Source organism: Varanus komodoensis, unplaced genomic scaffold (assembly GCF_004798865.1).
Source record: "Varanus komodoensis strain SLA01 unplaced genomic scaffold, ASM479886v1 scaffold8, whole genome shotgun sequence".
Classification (NCBI taxonomy): domain Eukaryota; kingdom Metazoa; phylum Chordata; class Lepidosauria; order Squamata; family Varanidae; genus Varanus; species Varanus komodoensis.
Window position 1 is genome coordinate 22,247,321 of NW_025336481.1, and position 15,290 is coordinate 22,262,610.

Below are 15,290 nucleotides of genomic sequence, written 5' to 3' on the forward strand. Positions count from 1 at the left end.
TAATTTATCTTTCCTGCTAATTGTATACAGTTTAAATCAATGATGGCCAGTTTAACATTTGTATTAACTCAAGGACCTGCATTGCAAAGTCAACCACAGAGAAGCATTGGTCAACAAATATAACAGTTAGAATTTTGTTTTGAGTAATTCTAAGTTAAATCACCTTTCCCTCACCCCTGCTGGCCTATGAACTTAAAGAGAGACTGATGCTGCCTTTATAGCTGGAGGGGGGGGGGGGAGCTAACATCCACAGCATTACCTACTGTGACCCTTGTTCTCTATTGAAGAGTCTCTTGCCTCCTTTATCTTGCTGTGTGGACCCATGCACCTGCACCTTCTCAAATATACAATAAAGATGAAAACCAGGTTGGTTGCATGATATTTTCACTTCTCTATTATTCTGCAGAAGCATTTCTACTTTTAGAAATGCATTCTTTTATTTTTCAAATTAGTACCTAATGAAGAAACAAGTATCAAGTGAAATCAGACAAATGGAAAAGAAACAATATCAAATCTAAAGTAAAGCTGTAAATAACATTTTTTCAGCTGACTAATCTTGAGAAAAACATATATTTACATCTCTTCAAACTCGCTAAAATTAGTATAATAAAATCCACTTTTACTATAAAATCTAAATAATGCAAGGGAATGTATACAATTTTATCTTAAGATATTTAAATGGAATATAAAAACATAATTATTCATTATTTATTTTGATTAATTCATTATATTTATATACCACCTTTTTTCTTTCCAAGGAACTCAAAAGTGGCTTACAGAATTCTCTTCCTCTTCTCAATCTTATACTCATAATTTTATCAGAAACAGTCAGGTAAAGCTCTGTATTTGTTTAAAAAAGTTATGAAACACATTAACAGTAGAATCCCCAACTTAGAAGTAATCCTAATTAGGAATTACTCCTCAGAAATTGAGTATAGAATTGCGGCTTATGCATATTGCATTGACTTTCCCTGCCTAATCAAATATTCAGTAGCTGCTACTTTTGGCTACTGGAAAACATTTTCAGTAATACTTTTTCTTAGCTTTGTTTACTAAATATAAATCAAAACAAAGACAGTAAATTAGATCTCCATTGACTTACTGCACAGGAAGATTGTCTAACTCAAAATTCCTGGAAAACCTACATCCCCTGCTTGAAAACATATTTGACCGAATAAGTATGCATTCAGCAGCCACTGGAAGCTTGAATACTGAAAAAGCCAACTAGCTCCACCATGCAGTCTTAAGGCAAAGCTAAATACCTGTTAGTGTATAGTCTTTTCTTGGTCTCCTTGCTGATCTAAGTTTTCATGTGAAGTAGACTTTTAAATAAAGAGTACCTTTGGTCATTTATTTTATCACTACAGAGAAACCACATCCTCTCCAGAGTTAAGTGGATTTTTTTTCTCTATGGTCTAGCAGGATAGGACACTCACAATTTTAATCAAGTTACTGTAAGTAACAGTGCAATCCTATGTGTGCTTAGAAAGAATGCAGTAAGCTCCCCCCACTTCCACCATCCAACATAGGGAATGCTGAGATTTCTAAAATATTTTTTCTGATTAAACATGTGTAGGATTGTGCCCTAAATTATACTTAGTATAGGTTATTAATTGTTGGCCTGTTGCAAGCAGCACCATGTGCAAATGTTACTGTGAAAATCATGAAACAAACTTTCTGTGTAATGCAATCCCTAACATGTCTATTCAAAAGTAAACCCAATGGAATTTACATGCAAGACTCTAACCCTACCCTTTCAAGATATGCCATTTATTCTTTTTCTACAGCTGCAACAAACATGATTGTATTATATACTATAGCAGCAAAGAGAACTAAATACATTTTAGATAAAAGATTAGTGTTTTACAACGCTTATGATTTTACAGAAAAATCATGGATCTGATCAGTCAAGAATAGCTTATCTTTCCTTTGACAGTTCTAAATTACACACAATCTATTTTACTAATCTATTCATGAAAAAGCAACAAAGAAGCACACCAGAGACTAAGCATCATGCTGATGAGTCGAAAAAGCTTGAAAACTGTAAATTATTTTTTTAACTGTGCAAGTGGGTATGTATACAATCCACCAACCCACAAAGCCATTTTAACGTCCGTTGCACAACTCCGGAAGCTTAGCCATTTTTCCCAAGCACGTGTAGCACCATCTTAACGAGGTTTACTCTAGAGTAGGGGAAAGCATTCCCGCCTAAACGGTGCTTCGGATTATAACGTAGACCATAGGCCTGGTGGAGATCTCGGTGGAGAAGGCAAACAGCCTGCTGTACACTGCTGTGTACGGCACACACACAAGCTGAGAACCATAATGTGCCTGCGAGCCTCAACTTTTGCAGAAGCGAAACCCTCTTGCACCTGGCAGGGCGCCCATAGCGTTAAACTTCTGTAAAGATGCCATCGGGTCTCTGTTACAGAAAAGCGGTCTATCGTGCCAAAGAAAGGCGACAGGTGATTACTGGGGAGCGAGGGCGCAAGTCAGAGGCCCCCCTCCTCTGCTACCAGGATGCATGTTGCCACCAAACGCTGTCGGGGCTACACTTGCACTTCGCAGCCTTGCAAAGACCCGTTAGGAACCTCCACCCCTAAGCCAGAGGCTTCCTGCCAGCCGCTTAGTCGAAAGCGATTGACCGAGGTTCTGCCTACGCGCAGGTATCATCCCCCCGCGACAGCACCGCCAGTCAGTGACAAAACATGGCGCCGCCCCCTCAGAGAGAAAGCGGGAAAACTCCGCCGCCCCCTTGGCGCGTGAAGGCCATGTAACAAGGCACCGGATCCGGCTTTTACACGACATAATGGAAACGAGGGGCGCAGCGGTCCTTACCCGGCCCACAGAGACCGTGGCGCCGCCGCCTCTGTTTCGGGCGGCAACTAGGATGGGCTCCCGCTCCTCGTCGCTGGAGAAGTCTAGCTGCGAAGAGGCTCCGGGCGCGTTGCGGGCGGTGAGGTGCTGAAGGTAGAGCTGCACATATACGTCCTTGCGCTGTTCGCCGCCCGGGAGGCTCACATTGTTAGCGATCAACTCGCTCTTCAGCTTCTCCTTGGTGAGCACCGAGGGATCCGCCAGGAACTCGGGCATCGCCAGACTCGGGCTCTTGTCGCCGCCCTCCCCAGAGACAGCAAGAGAGGGAACCTCCAACAAAGAAGCGGGGGGAGGAGGGAGAAAGGAAGGAAGAGGAGGGGCGGGAGAGAGAGAAAGAGAAAAGGGGGGAGGAACAACCCGCCTGGCGCTCAACGTACCCAACTCCTTCGCGGCGCTCACAACGGACGGCTTTGCCCGTCCGCCAATAAAATAGGCCAGGATTGGTCCGCGGAATCGCAAAGTTGCCCTGGGATTGGCTGTACGGCTGAGAGGAGCGGCGCGCGGGTTCCCATCAGCGTCTTAGTATTAGCTTGTAGTCACGCAGTTTAAAATTCGACTCAGGCGGGAGCGGAGATTTCTGTGCCCCGCCCCACTTTGGTAACTTGCTGCTTCGACGGGGCTCTGCCAGAAAATAGGCAGCTTTGGTATTATGCTCCCGGTCACGGCACCCAGAAAGCACTTGTAAGAGAAAGACGATAACGTTCCTCGAGGGATCTCCCCAGGGTTCGGGGAAGGGCGCCTCTTGCCGGCGACATAGCCAAGGCGCTCACTGTGAAGGGGAGATGCGCCTTTGTGTACTTCAGGCGCTCCTTGAGGCGAAACCGTAGCTGGTGCTACAGTTAATATCCCATGCATTGGGTTTATAAGAATGTGCCCCAGCTTTCCTCCGACCGCTGCTGTGGTGACTCCCTTAGATCCGTTCAGTCCGAAGCAGGCCCTCGGGTGCCACGCGGCTGCCAAGCTTTGTGCGGAGAATCGAGCGCGTGTCGCACAATGTGCTCGCTTGACTTGCGCAGGCCAGAGGGGTTTGTTTGTTTTCTTAAACGAATACATATATTTAATTATTTAAAGCTTTTATAGACCGTCCATCCGCTGGCGTCCTGGGACGGTTTACAACAAGCAACAAGTAAAATAGGAAATAAAATGCTTTCCCTGGTCTCTCAGTTTTAGATGATGTAAAAGGAATCCGTTGGTTTTTTCAGTGATTGCATGATAGGATTTTGGAAAAGGTGGCTACCCTCTATTTCTGTATCAGCAGCCAACGATATAAAAAAAACTTTGTGCAGAAGAAAAATGTTTTTATTTTAATAAGTATTCAAAATCTATGCGATCAGTGTAGCACCTTCCTGCTCTGGTGTACCAGAGCCTTTTAGAGAATTAGTTTGGAGCGCTGCAGATAACTTACCACGACTATCCCATTCCTCGGGTGCATAGTCAGCCTAAAAGTTCCCGGGGAGGCACCAAAAAATAAAGGAGACAGTTCATCTGGTTTTCAGGACTTTTAAAGGCACAGTTGTACTTTTTTTAATTAGTTGACTAAATTCGTACTATCTCTGTCAAATCTTGCTTTTCTGCCTAGGTTTAAAACTATAGATTATTTATCTGTAGTTCCTTTTTGTGTCTCATCATCTGAAGCCAATTCTACAAAAACCTTGTATCATAAGCCTTATATTAATGTGTCCCTCAATTAAGTATCTTCCCAAGTGACAGAAAATAAAGATATTCTGTAGTGCTAGGTACACACTGGCCATCTGCTTTGTGAACTGGGTTGAGAGCTAAGGCTGCAACCAGTGACAGCCCTTTTAAACAACTTCCTTAGAATTACCTGTCATCCATAAAGTGCAGAGCTTTTTCTTGTGATGGTTGTAGAGCTCTAGAGACAAAGGAGAAATCAGGAGTGGGAAGTAGAGCCACTGAAAGCAATAGGCACAGCCCTACCAAAACAAAACAAAAAACCCCACAAAGAACAGTAAATGGATTTTCCTCTAGCACAAATGAACTACACAAAAGGGAGCATGCAATCTCTTGCTCTACTTTGATGAAAGTGTCAAATATTAGAATACTATGAATTCAGAAACACTGCATACAAACAATGTCTGTGTAGTCATTTTAATTTGTTCCCCATTTAGGACAAGTCATTTGTGTATACCAAATGAAAGATGGAAAAGCCTTCCACCAAAATGTTATTGTGTGTGGGAAATCTCTGTCATATATGGTGGCACACATGATTGGATGGTATCATAGTGGAGACTGGCCACTGTAAAGTATCATCTAAGGCAGACGTCACATGAAACCTATTTTATGTCCATTGCCTCTTAAAAGTGGTCTATATGTTCAGAAAAAGTATGTGATATGGTTTCTGGGACTGCAATATTCCTGGTATGACCATAAGAGGACAAATCCCTCCAGGATTGTTTATAAGTTACATCAATCTTTAGTAAAATCGCAATAAATATTTATTTATTTATTTATTTATTTAGGAAGCTTCTATGCCGCCCCATTCGCTGAAGCCTTGGGGCGGCTCACAACAATAAATCACAATATAAAAACAATATAATTTGAGTCGACCTGGCCAAAGAATAAAATAAATAAATAGTATTAACAATTAAAATAACGCTTAAATAAAAAAATATTTAAAACAACAAGTGATTTGTATCCTTCCCACAAGGTAGGTGGTAAGAGAAGTTCCTGGAATTTTCACCATATTCTCATGGCAGATTTTATCACCTACATTTGTGGAATTAGAAATGTTTTCCTTTTCTTAGGATGATCTCAACCAAACTGGATGCTTCCTCATTCCTGGCAGTTTTTCCCTAGGGTGCATTTTAAAAGCTGTTCTGCCACTTTTTTTGACTGCTTTGCAGTGTAAGGTGCTTGAGTTTTAGGAATGCATACTACATGTTTTTTCTGCATATAGAACCATTCCTCAACAAACTGTCTGCAATGAAAACTGAGGAGCCATGGCTGCCACTTGATGTATTTGAAGCTGATCAATATTTATAGGGTGATATTATGGACCCTTTTTTGAAAGAATTCCTGGATGTACCAAGCTGCAACTTTACCACCTGGCCATTCCAGGCAAGAGCATCAAACAAATCACATGATTAAGTCTATAATAGTATGTATGCTTATGTGGGAGTAAGCACATTGAAATTACAAGGACTTGCCTATAAGTAAACATACTAACGTTTGGCTACCTAGAGCTGTGTATAAATATTTCAACTGTCAAGCAAAGAACTGAATTTGTGCCAAAAAATGTGAAGCATGTTGAACACTGAAGCCAAAAGGTTTTTTCTTCTTCTGTGCAGTACCATTCCAGAATGTCTAAGCCTGTAGTTATGTGAAAATGGGAGATCAAAACATTTTCCTTAATCTCAAATAAAAATAAACATCTTGGTAATCCCAGACAGTTTATTAATGTTTTGTTTAATGACATTCTGAGCAAAACCAAAGAACAGTTCTTATTGCCTCGTATAAGTTTTGAGATTGAAAATAAGCAATTTCACTTTATTATGTGTTTCTGTGCAAGGTAAAACAGTAATAGGCATTTTCAATCTAGCACACAGTTTAGATTGTAATCTATTGCCCTGCATATTTGTTGTACTATCTATTTGTAGTATTCATATACTGCTAAGTATAATAAAATCACTAAGCAGTTTACAAATAAATATGTAAACCATATCAAAATATGAATTACAATCACATTTAAAATACAATTTTTCAAATAGTTGTACTAATATGCAGCAATACAAGATTGATATCTGATTGATGGATTAAATTAATATGGAAATTATTTCATATAACTGCAAGAGTTTTTGTGTTTCTAATTTAACTTCTTCACAAAGGAACATTTGGATAACAAATGCCTATGATTTATTACACAAATATCAACAGTTCCGTTGAAAGGCATCTTACAAAATCATACCTTCTCTCAAGGAGTGTACTAACAGCTATGCCAGTAAAACAACACACACCATAATACACAGTAATTTCAGAATATTATCTTTATGATAGGCAGGCGTGATAGGTATAAGCAGTTTTTCAAGGCATAGCTGTTAGTCGGTTGCAGGAAACAAAGATTCAGGTGGCACTTTACAGTTTAACTATTTTTTATAGTGTAAGTTCATGGACCCTAGCCCTTTTCATTAGATATATGAAGTGTTTTCCTGAATTGCAACCATCAACACATGGTTGGGTGGAAAATGGGCAGAAAATCCAAAGAGGTGAGAGGGAAATGATGTGCAACAAATGCATAAAGTGATAATTATCTTACTATCTGTGGTCATTCACAAACCAGTTTTTGTGTGATAACATAAACATCCTGGATTAACATGTCTTGTGACTGATTCATTTTAAAACTTTTGTCCCTGTCCAAAGCACAGAAGAAAGAGTTGAACCTCTTAATGAGTTCTAGGACAAGTAATTTGTCTCTGAAATTCATTTGTTCCAAAAAGCCAGCAATTTCAGGTTCTTCCAAATGAGACCCCCATGACCTAACAGTCTGCCTCATTCACAGGATTGTACGGGGGGGGGGGGGTGATATCACCTATCACTTGTAACCCCCATCATATATTCCCAGTGCTACTCCTGTCTTTTGTCTTATTGCAGCAAATGGTTAAGAAAAAAAAATAGCTGCAAATGGCTCCTGATTAATAGCTTTTCTAGTCCTCCATTGGAAATCTTCCAGAGTCTCCTTGGAGGCTGAAATGTCCCTGCACTGATTTTTTAAAATTGCAACTTCTGATGTCTAGTCATTATTTTTCCAGAGTCTAGTCTGCTTCACTATGAAGAATGCAGACAGGTATTGCTGGCAAATGATGGCATGCTGGAGGATGAGCAGGCGCATGAACCTCTGATGTTATGGGCACCATCAGGTCTCGTAACAGAGTTGCCAGAATAGACATGTAGATGTCTGTGACTCCTGGGTTTGTCACAGGGCCTGGTAGGCATCAGGCTGTTGTTTTCCATTCACATCTTCCTAAAAGTAAATAAGATATTAAATGCAAAGTATACAGTGAGATTTGAGAAGGACATATCAATTGCCCGGACAGTGAAAGAGTGAAATCATTTGTAGATGGTAAGCAGTTGCTGGTGCCAGGCCTTGGATACCCAAATTCTCTCACAAATCCTGGTCTTGCAAAAACAGAACATACTTGATTCTCGTATCATTCTAGACTGTACAGTGACTTCTGGGAGGAGACTTACAACTTCTTCAGTAAAGTAATTTACATGTGCATGTTACTTTAATGAAGCAAAACAAGCAAAGAATTCTGTGGCACTGTACTTTAAAGACTAACAATTTCATTGCGGAATAAGCTTTGTGGACCATAAACCACCCCTGGATATATTAAGTGTCCTGCTCAGCCATCAGATGTATACATAAATGGTTAGCAAGGAAAAGGAAATGCATTTCAGAAGTTAATATAATTTATCTGTTAGAAATTCTTTACAAATTTCTTGAAATATGTTTTCTATCTCAGGTATTTTTCCTTCTGGATTTTGGCAGATAGAGACTGTATTATTGTTAGTATTGTTTTTACACATTTATATACTACCTTTCTTCCTCTTAAGAGGAACCTAAGGTGGCTTACAAGGTTCTTCTCTCCATTTTATCTTTACAGCAATAACCCTATGAAGTGCAAGAGTTGAGATCACTCATTTAGATGACTCAGAAGTATGGTGGCATGTTTCCATATTCATGTCAAGTCCTTGTATTTCACATCAACTCTTCAAATATTTGTTAATACTATATTAAGTTCCCTATTAGTATCAATGAAAAGTAGGGCTTTAAATTCCAGTTATAGGACTCAGGACACCTTCCTACCTTCATGTGCATATTTATGAACATAACTTGGACCAAGTGATTTTAAAAAAAGGATAGTTTTACACACAGGATGGTGGTGTTTCACATTTCCTAAGAGCATTTTTTCCACTCATCCTTCTTATGACAATAACCTCTCTACCTGTACAGTTCAATGCATGTTTTATTAACTTCCAAGATAGCAATTGAAAAATATGTTTGCTTTTCTGTGCATGAATTATGCACCTGAAGTAGGAATACAGAAAAGTTTGCAGCAGTTCCTTCTGTACAGTGAGGTTCTGAATGCTGGATTCCTTGTATGTTGAGGTCAGGGTCTGCAATCAGCCAGGCTGGGGATAAAAGGGGGGGGGGTCAGAGTTGAAAGATTGTCTCCATACTAACTACCCAGCTCACACACAGTTCTATCAATTCTCTTTATGTTTCCATTTTGATAACATTCATCCCAGATAAAAATAAAGAACAAGGCTTTACTTTGGGGTGATATCATCAAGCACTAAACAATACTGAAAGGAATAATCTGATGGGAATGAAACTTTGAGGGTGTTCCTTGCCTAGGCTTTATTTATCCTTAGGGTGGCTCTGCTTCTGTCTTTGCGGGTGGGGAATGTTTTCCGTGATTTTTCTAGGCACAGCATGGGTCACTGCAGTCTTTCATGCATCCTTACCTAAGGATGCAACCCTATGGATGTTTAAACAGGAAAATAGTACTGCAAACCCTGTAAGTCTCCAGCCAGCATAGGATTTTTTTAAAATCGTCTAAACATGCATAGGATTATGCTTTAAAATGTTAAACAGCTCGAAGTAGACCACGCCCCTGAACTTAAGGGGGTTGGTTGGGGACAGTTACGTTTGCGCTGGCTCCTAGTTCCAAAGCAAGTGTAATAGCAGCTGAAAGACTGGCGTGTTTTTCTCACACGTGCCCTGTCCTATGTAATTGCATACGCCACTTGTTGGCCTATTATAATAACCAGACATGGTACCAGTGGCAGGTGTACCGCTGGAATGCTGACTCTGGACATGAGCGGACCGACGCGTTCGCACGTGATAGGGTTGTGCGTGTTGTGCATGGGACGCTAATATGGGTAGGCATGTGACCACTACGGAGAACGGCTTCCATATAACACCTTCGACCCATACGAGTAACACAGTTCATTCTTTTCAGCCTACACTTTAAAGGAGGAGAGAAAAGCATAGCAATGAAATGTCATGAAAGTTGGTGAGGAGTGGAAAAATATTACTTGACCCCGACGTGATTCGAACACGCAGCCTTCTGATCTGGAGTCAGACGCGCTACCGTTGCGCCACGAGGTCCTCGTGGTTTTCTACTTACAGAGCTATAGAACTCGCTGAACAACATCTGGTTCAAATACATAGGGCACTTGGAAGAGAATAAAAGCGCGGGAAAAATGGAGCAATGAGGGTAAAAAGACGGGTAATTTAGTGTAGACCTCATAACGACGTTCCAGTCCGTTTTTAGCGGTTGCAGGTTTTCTCGGAAGGCCTTGCGGAAGCTGTTATGGGGCTGTCCTCGGTCCTTTCTGCTTCTGACTGCTCTCAAGGTCCATTATTTTTTCTTGTATTCCTTTCCCGCCTGCTTGCATTTCCTGCTCCAGCAGCTTCCACCCCGAGACTCCTTCAAAACTCCCCGCCCCCAGTTTTAGTGAATTCGCCCATCTGCCTGAAGAACTTCCCAGCAGCAGTCTTAGAATTCTCTCCCACACGCTCGAACATGCAGCTGGTTGGAAGTAATTCACTAGATTACTGCCGCGTGGTTTTTCGTTTCTGCTACAGCATTTCTAGTTAAGAGATGACCTTGCATACTTCGCTTAAAGTTTGCACTTCGTAGTTTTACATCAAGATTATACGTCAGTTACATAGTCTAGGAGGAAGAAACTCTTCCAAGCAGTTCCTCGTTAGTATAGTGGTAAGTATCCCCGCCTGTCACGCGGGAGACCGGGGTTCGATTCCCCGACGGGGAGGCTTAACCTTTTTTTTCCCCCAGCCTGGTGCTGAGTTTATTGTACGGTTTTCAAACAGTTTAGCGAATCACATAAATTATGGTGATCTCAACTAAACGCTTAAAAATGATAAAAATGGTACTGAGCTTAAGCAAGCGTTATATTCTGAATTAAAAGATAAAGAATGCTTTGCTCTTACGTCTTTTTTTTTTCCCAAGCAAGAAATTGAACTCCGGTCTCGTTCTTGACAGGCAGAAGTATAAATCTCTGTATTATGCTGATGCTTTGATATTATACATTTTTGTTTCATCGCCGCTTTTCTGTTTTCTGGGCGTTGTGAGGTGGTAGGTGCCTTTTTTGCAGGAAAGTGGCATACAGGTTGTCATCACTTGTGAGCATCTATGCCAGGACACGTAGCATTAGGCTTAATAGCATTTGACCTGAATGCCAGGCATTAGAAGGAAAATGCTCCCGTGCCTTCGCCCTTTTCTGTTCTTTCCTTTCCCCACCGAGAAGTTCCAGGACTCTTTCGAACTGTTGTCTTCCTAGAAACGTCAAAGAAATGGAGAATAGTTTCGTATTTGGAGACCTGTGGCAGTTGCTATCTTTACATTTTCGTATGCACGCAGTTACCCAACAAAAAGCACGATATCCCTGAGATATGCTGTAATGGCAACAAATCTTCTTTAAAATGCCCCACTTCTTGTACTGCAAATACCAGTAAATTCAAAAGAAGGGATTTAATCCTGGATTATCTGCATCACCCAATATATCTATTTTACTGCACTGTGATGTTGACCAAGAAAGCTCTTTTTTAGGGAAGTCTGTTGGGGTCTTAATACCCCAAAATCAAATAAATGAAGTTGCCTTCATACATGAAGTACAAACAACCCCAGGCAGCACGACACCAATCCTACCTGTAACACTCTTGTCATGATCTTAAAGGTACTAAGTGTTTCTCTGTATATAATGTTGTGTGTTTTCACTTCACTGCTGTGAGCACTGCAGCCTGAGAACACTGGTATGCAGATTATGTTTGAAGTGGCATACAGCTGCAGAAGATACAACACTTCAGGAAAGCCTCCCCCTTTGGGAGGAAAGCACATTTTAAGTTGTTGTTGCTCCTGCTTTTGCTCTTATAAGGGCAAGGCACCTAAGTGCTTAACAAATAAATAAATTAAGAACTCCCATTTCTAGAGTTTTCAAAACACCATGCCAAACTACACAAATTAGGGTTGGTAGCATGGAGTTTTGCTCAAGGCACAGCCATACAGACAGCAAAGAACCCAACAGGGTACAAAACTACTAGTTATGTCTCAGCTGCAGGCTTGCTGAAGATTATTTTTCGCCACAGAAATTAGAGAAGCATGTTGAGTCAGCACTGAGTGGAAATGAGGTCAGACACCTGCTGCTTGCATGCCAAAAAAGGCGTTAAAAGTGGAAGCTAATTCCCCAGTAAGGGTTGGGGGTAAGTAATGCTGATACGCGTTTGTGCTCAATGACACTTTCCTCTCACAGGCCTTGGATGGTAGCCTGCACTTCATTAGAATCAGCCACCTAGCTGCTACAACAGACTTCACAACAGAGAAGCAGACATGAGAACCAGACCCTGTGGCAGATCAAGATGCCAACTTGGTCTCTGTACATACTTTAACAATACTATTACAAGATTTCCTGATGCCAAACACAACATCAAGGGTTCATAAACTTGCTCATCTTACAAAAGTGATATATGCCATCATTTACCAGCAATGCCTGGCTGCATTCTGCATAGGGCAAACTAGTCAATTGCTACAAAAGAATATGTGTACACAAATTTAACATTGCTAACTGCAGTGATCGGGAACCAGTGGGGGAACACTTCATCCTCCCAGGACATCCTGACCACATTTGCACAATGCAACAACTCACAATGCATTGTCATATCCTGTGAACTTCGACCCATTTACCCATCACAAACCAGTGGCAACCCTGCCAATGTTTCATGGGTACTTTGAAGGGGCTGTCATTTGCTGTCAAACTGGAGATCACAAAAACAATTTCCAAAAAAGAAAAAGAAATGGGGAGAAGGGGAAAAAGCTGCAGCAAGTGCAAAAAGGGTTACAATCATGGTGGACGGGGAAGATCAGACATCCCATACAGGAAAACTGAGGGGAAAGGAGAGGGAGGATAACTCATGGTGAGCCTGATAGTTTCTTGGGTGCACTGTGGGTTGTTTAATGTACATCACCCTTGTTCACCATTCTTGAACAAAGGTGTATCAAAGACTGGTAAGAATGAACCATTGCTGAAGTACAATTCATGGATATTCAACTCTATTGAATAAGAACATTTTTTGTTTAAATCACAGTACATATATCTCACTATTGCTGTGATTATTCTGTTGTCACCCAACAATGTGTTGGGAATGGCAACTATTAAGGTAATCATCCGTGTCTGTACTTTTAGTATTTCAGTTTCAGTTTACATCTTCTCACTTCTTAGCATATGAACATAAATCTGTCAATTGCAGGTTAACATGCATCTAATGAAGTGAACAGAATCTGGAAAATTGCATGCAAACATTCATTTATGAAAGCTGCCACAAAACTGTTTCTTGTTTTTGCAGCAACAGACTAACAGCTGCATTGGGCATAGTTTGCAGGAATGATCCTAACTACATCAGCAGAAAAGTAGTTATTTAGTGATATGTCTGCAGCAGATATTTGAGCTCAGTATGTCAGCTATGACATTCTGACTAAGGTTCTGGGCTAATGTGAATGTGCTCTAACATTTCATTCTTGCAGCACTTTGATTTTATTGGAAAACCACAGGGCACATTATGCATTGGTTACAGTATTTGCTCCCTCTAGTGGTATTCTGGGCTTCCTTCACAGATACACAGTGGGACTTGCATCTCTCTGAATAAACATGCATATGTTCACATGTATCAGCTCCTTCTAGTGGTTCTCAGAGATTCTGTCACAGCTAAACAATTACAGCAAAAATCGACAGTGCTAAAATGTACAGCACTGCTGCGGCTAAGACAATAAAGCTTCTTTAATAGCATTTATTAAAATTAAAGCAAGGCTGACCTTCTGTAACTGAGTTTCTTTTATCTGAAATGTGTCTAAAATGACTTTAGGGAAAATCACTGGGCTTCAAATCCTTAATTGTTCCTACAAGCATCTATGTTGTATACAGCTATGGTACATATTCAATCTGGATTCTACCTTTTTATGCTCAAGCCTTAGCAGCTATAATGGCTAAGAAGTGGAACTCATGGCAGGACAATGTAGATAGGAATACACTCCATTTTCCATTAAGTTCTATACAATAGGGAGGAAATAAACTCAAACCACATTCAAGATCAGGAAACAAATCTCAGATTTTTGACCACACGATTTCATTTCCTCTCCTGTAAGTGAATGTCTGCTACCCCTTTGTTCCTTGGACCTACTTCAAAAGTTGCACATAACTGTATCATCATTACTTAAGAATAGGGACATTACTTAAGAATAGGAAACCAGAAGTGGGTTAGCACTCACTGCAGTATGCAAGCTCCTTCTTCATCCTCCATCACAATTTCATTTGTGTTTTGGTATATACAACATAGCTACTGTTGTAATTATTATCATTACAATATTATATCTATTATTGTTTTTAATCTTGTTTGTAACCCATTCTGAAATTAAAGAAAATGAATAAAATATGTGTAAATGTTTCTTATTATTCATTGATAAGGTGTTCCCAAACAAGGAATGTTAATTGGAATTGTTTTGGTTGTTGAGGCCTGAGGACATGCACTAGGTGCTCAGCCAAGTTTGATCATCCACATGCGTGTGTGATATTTGCCCCTTGTGGCTTATTACATGTAACAGGGAAGGGCTGGATGTTTCTCAGATGGTGGGAATTTCTCCTTGAGAGAAGTCTGGTGCCAGACACTTTAAAGGAGGCAGTTAAGCCTAGCATGGACCCAGAACATGGTAACAATAGGTCAATTGCTAATACTCCATTCTTGGTCAATATGCTTGAGCTGGTGGTTTCTGGTCAGCTCCAGTTACCTTTGAATGAAACTGATTATCTAGTTCCATTTAATCCTGGCTCATTTCAGATTTTGCAATAGAAACTGCCTTACTGTGGGATGGTTTTGCCAAGAGAGGAACAGGGGAAACATAACTTTATGATTCTCTTGGACCTCTCAGCTGCTTTTGATACCATCAAATATGACATCCTTTTGTATAGGCCTCCAGGGAGCTGGGGTTACTGCACTGTGATGGCTGTACTGCTACTTGGACGGCCAATTCCAGAAGGTGGTACTGTGGGATTATTGCTTTGTGCCTTGGCAGCTATGCCGTTTCCCACAGGGCTCAGTTTTGTTGCTCCATTGTTATCTATATAAAACCACTGGGCAAGGTAATATCGAGATGGGGACTGATATATCATCACTATGCAAAGAATATCTAGCTCTCTGTCCCCCTTTGTTCAAATCCAGGTGAGGCAGTAGGTATTCTGAATCAGTGCCTCAAGTGTGGTAACCAAGTCAAAGAGAGCCAATAAACTGTGAGTCAGTCTAGGTAAGTCAGAGGTACTGTCAGTGACTGGCCTTCTACCTGCACAACTGATAATGTTGTTGTTTTTGTCACTTATTTGTT

At 40.7% G+C, this 15,290-nt stretch overlaps 1 protein-coding gene and 2 non-coding genes across 7 annotated transcripts in view; 1 reads left to right on the forward strand and 2 right to left on the reverse strand.

Moving 5' to 3' along the window:
- Nucleotides 1–3,280, reverse strand: part of TMPO (thymopoietin) — a 28,983-nt gene extending 25,703 nt beyond the window's left edge. For all 5 annotated transcript variants that reach the window (XM_044454955.1, XM_044454954.1, XM_044454953.1 and 2 more), the window contains exon 1: nt 2,839–3,280. In XM_044454955.1, coding sequence (XP_044310890.1) covers nt 2,839–3,093 — 255 coding nt within the window. In that variant the 5' untranslated portion in view covers nt 3,094–3,280. The remainder of the gene's footprint in view (nt 1–2,838) is intronic.
- A 6,657-nt stretch (nt 3,281–9,937) lies between these two features.
- Nucleotides 9,938–10,009, reverse strand: TRNAW-CCA. The gene has a single exon. It is a non-coding gene; the product is annotated as a tRNA-Trp (tRNA).
- Nucleotides 10,010–10,605: 596 nt separating this feature from the next.
- Nucleotides 10,606–10,677, forward strand: TRNAD-GUC. The gene has a single exon. It is a non-coding gene; the product is annotated as a tRNA-Asp (tRNA).
- Nucleotides 10,678–15,290: the final 4,613 nt, after the last annotated feature.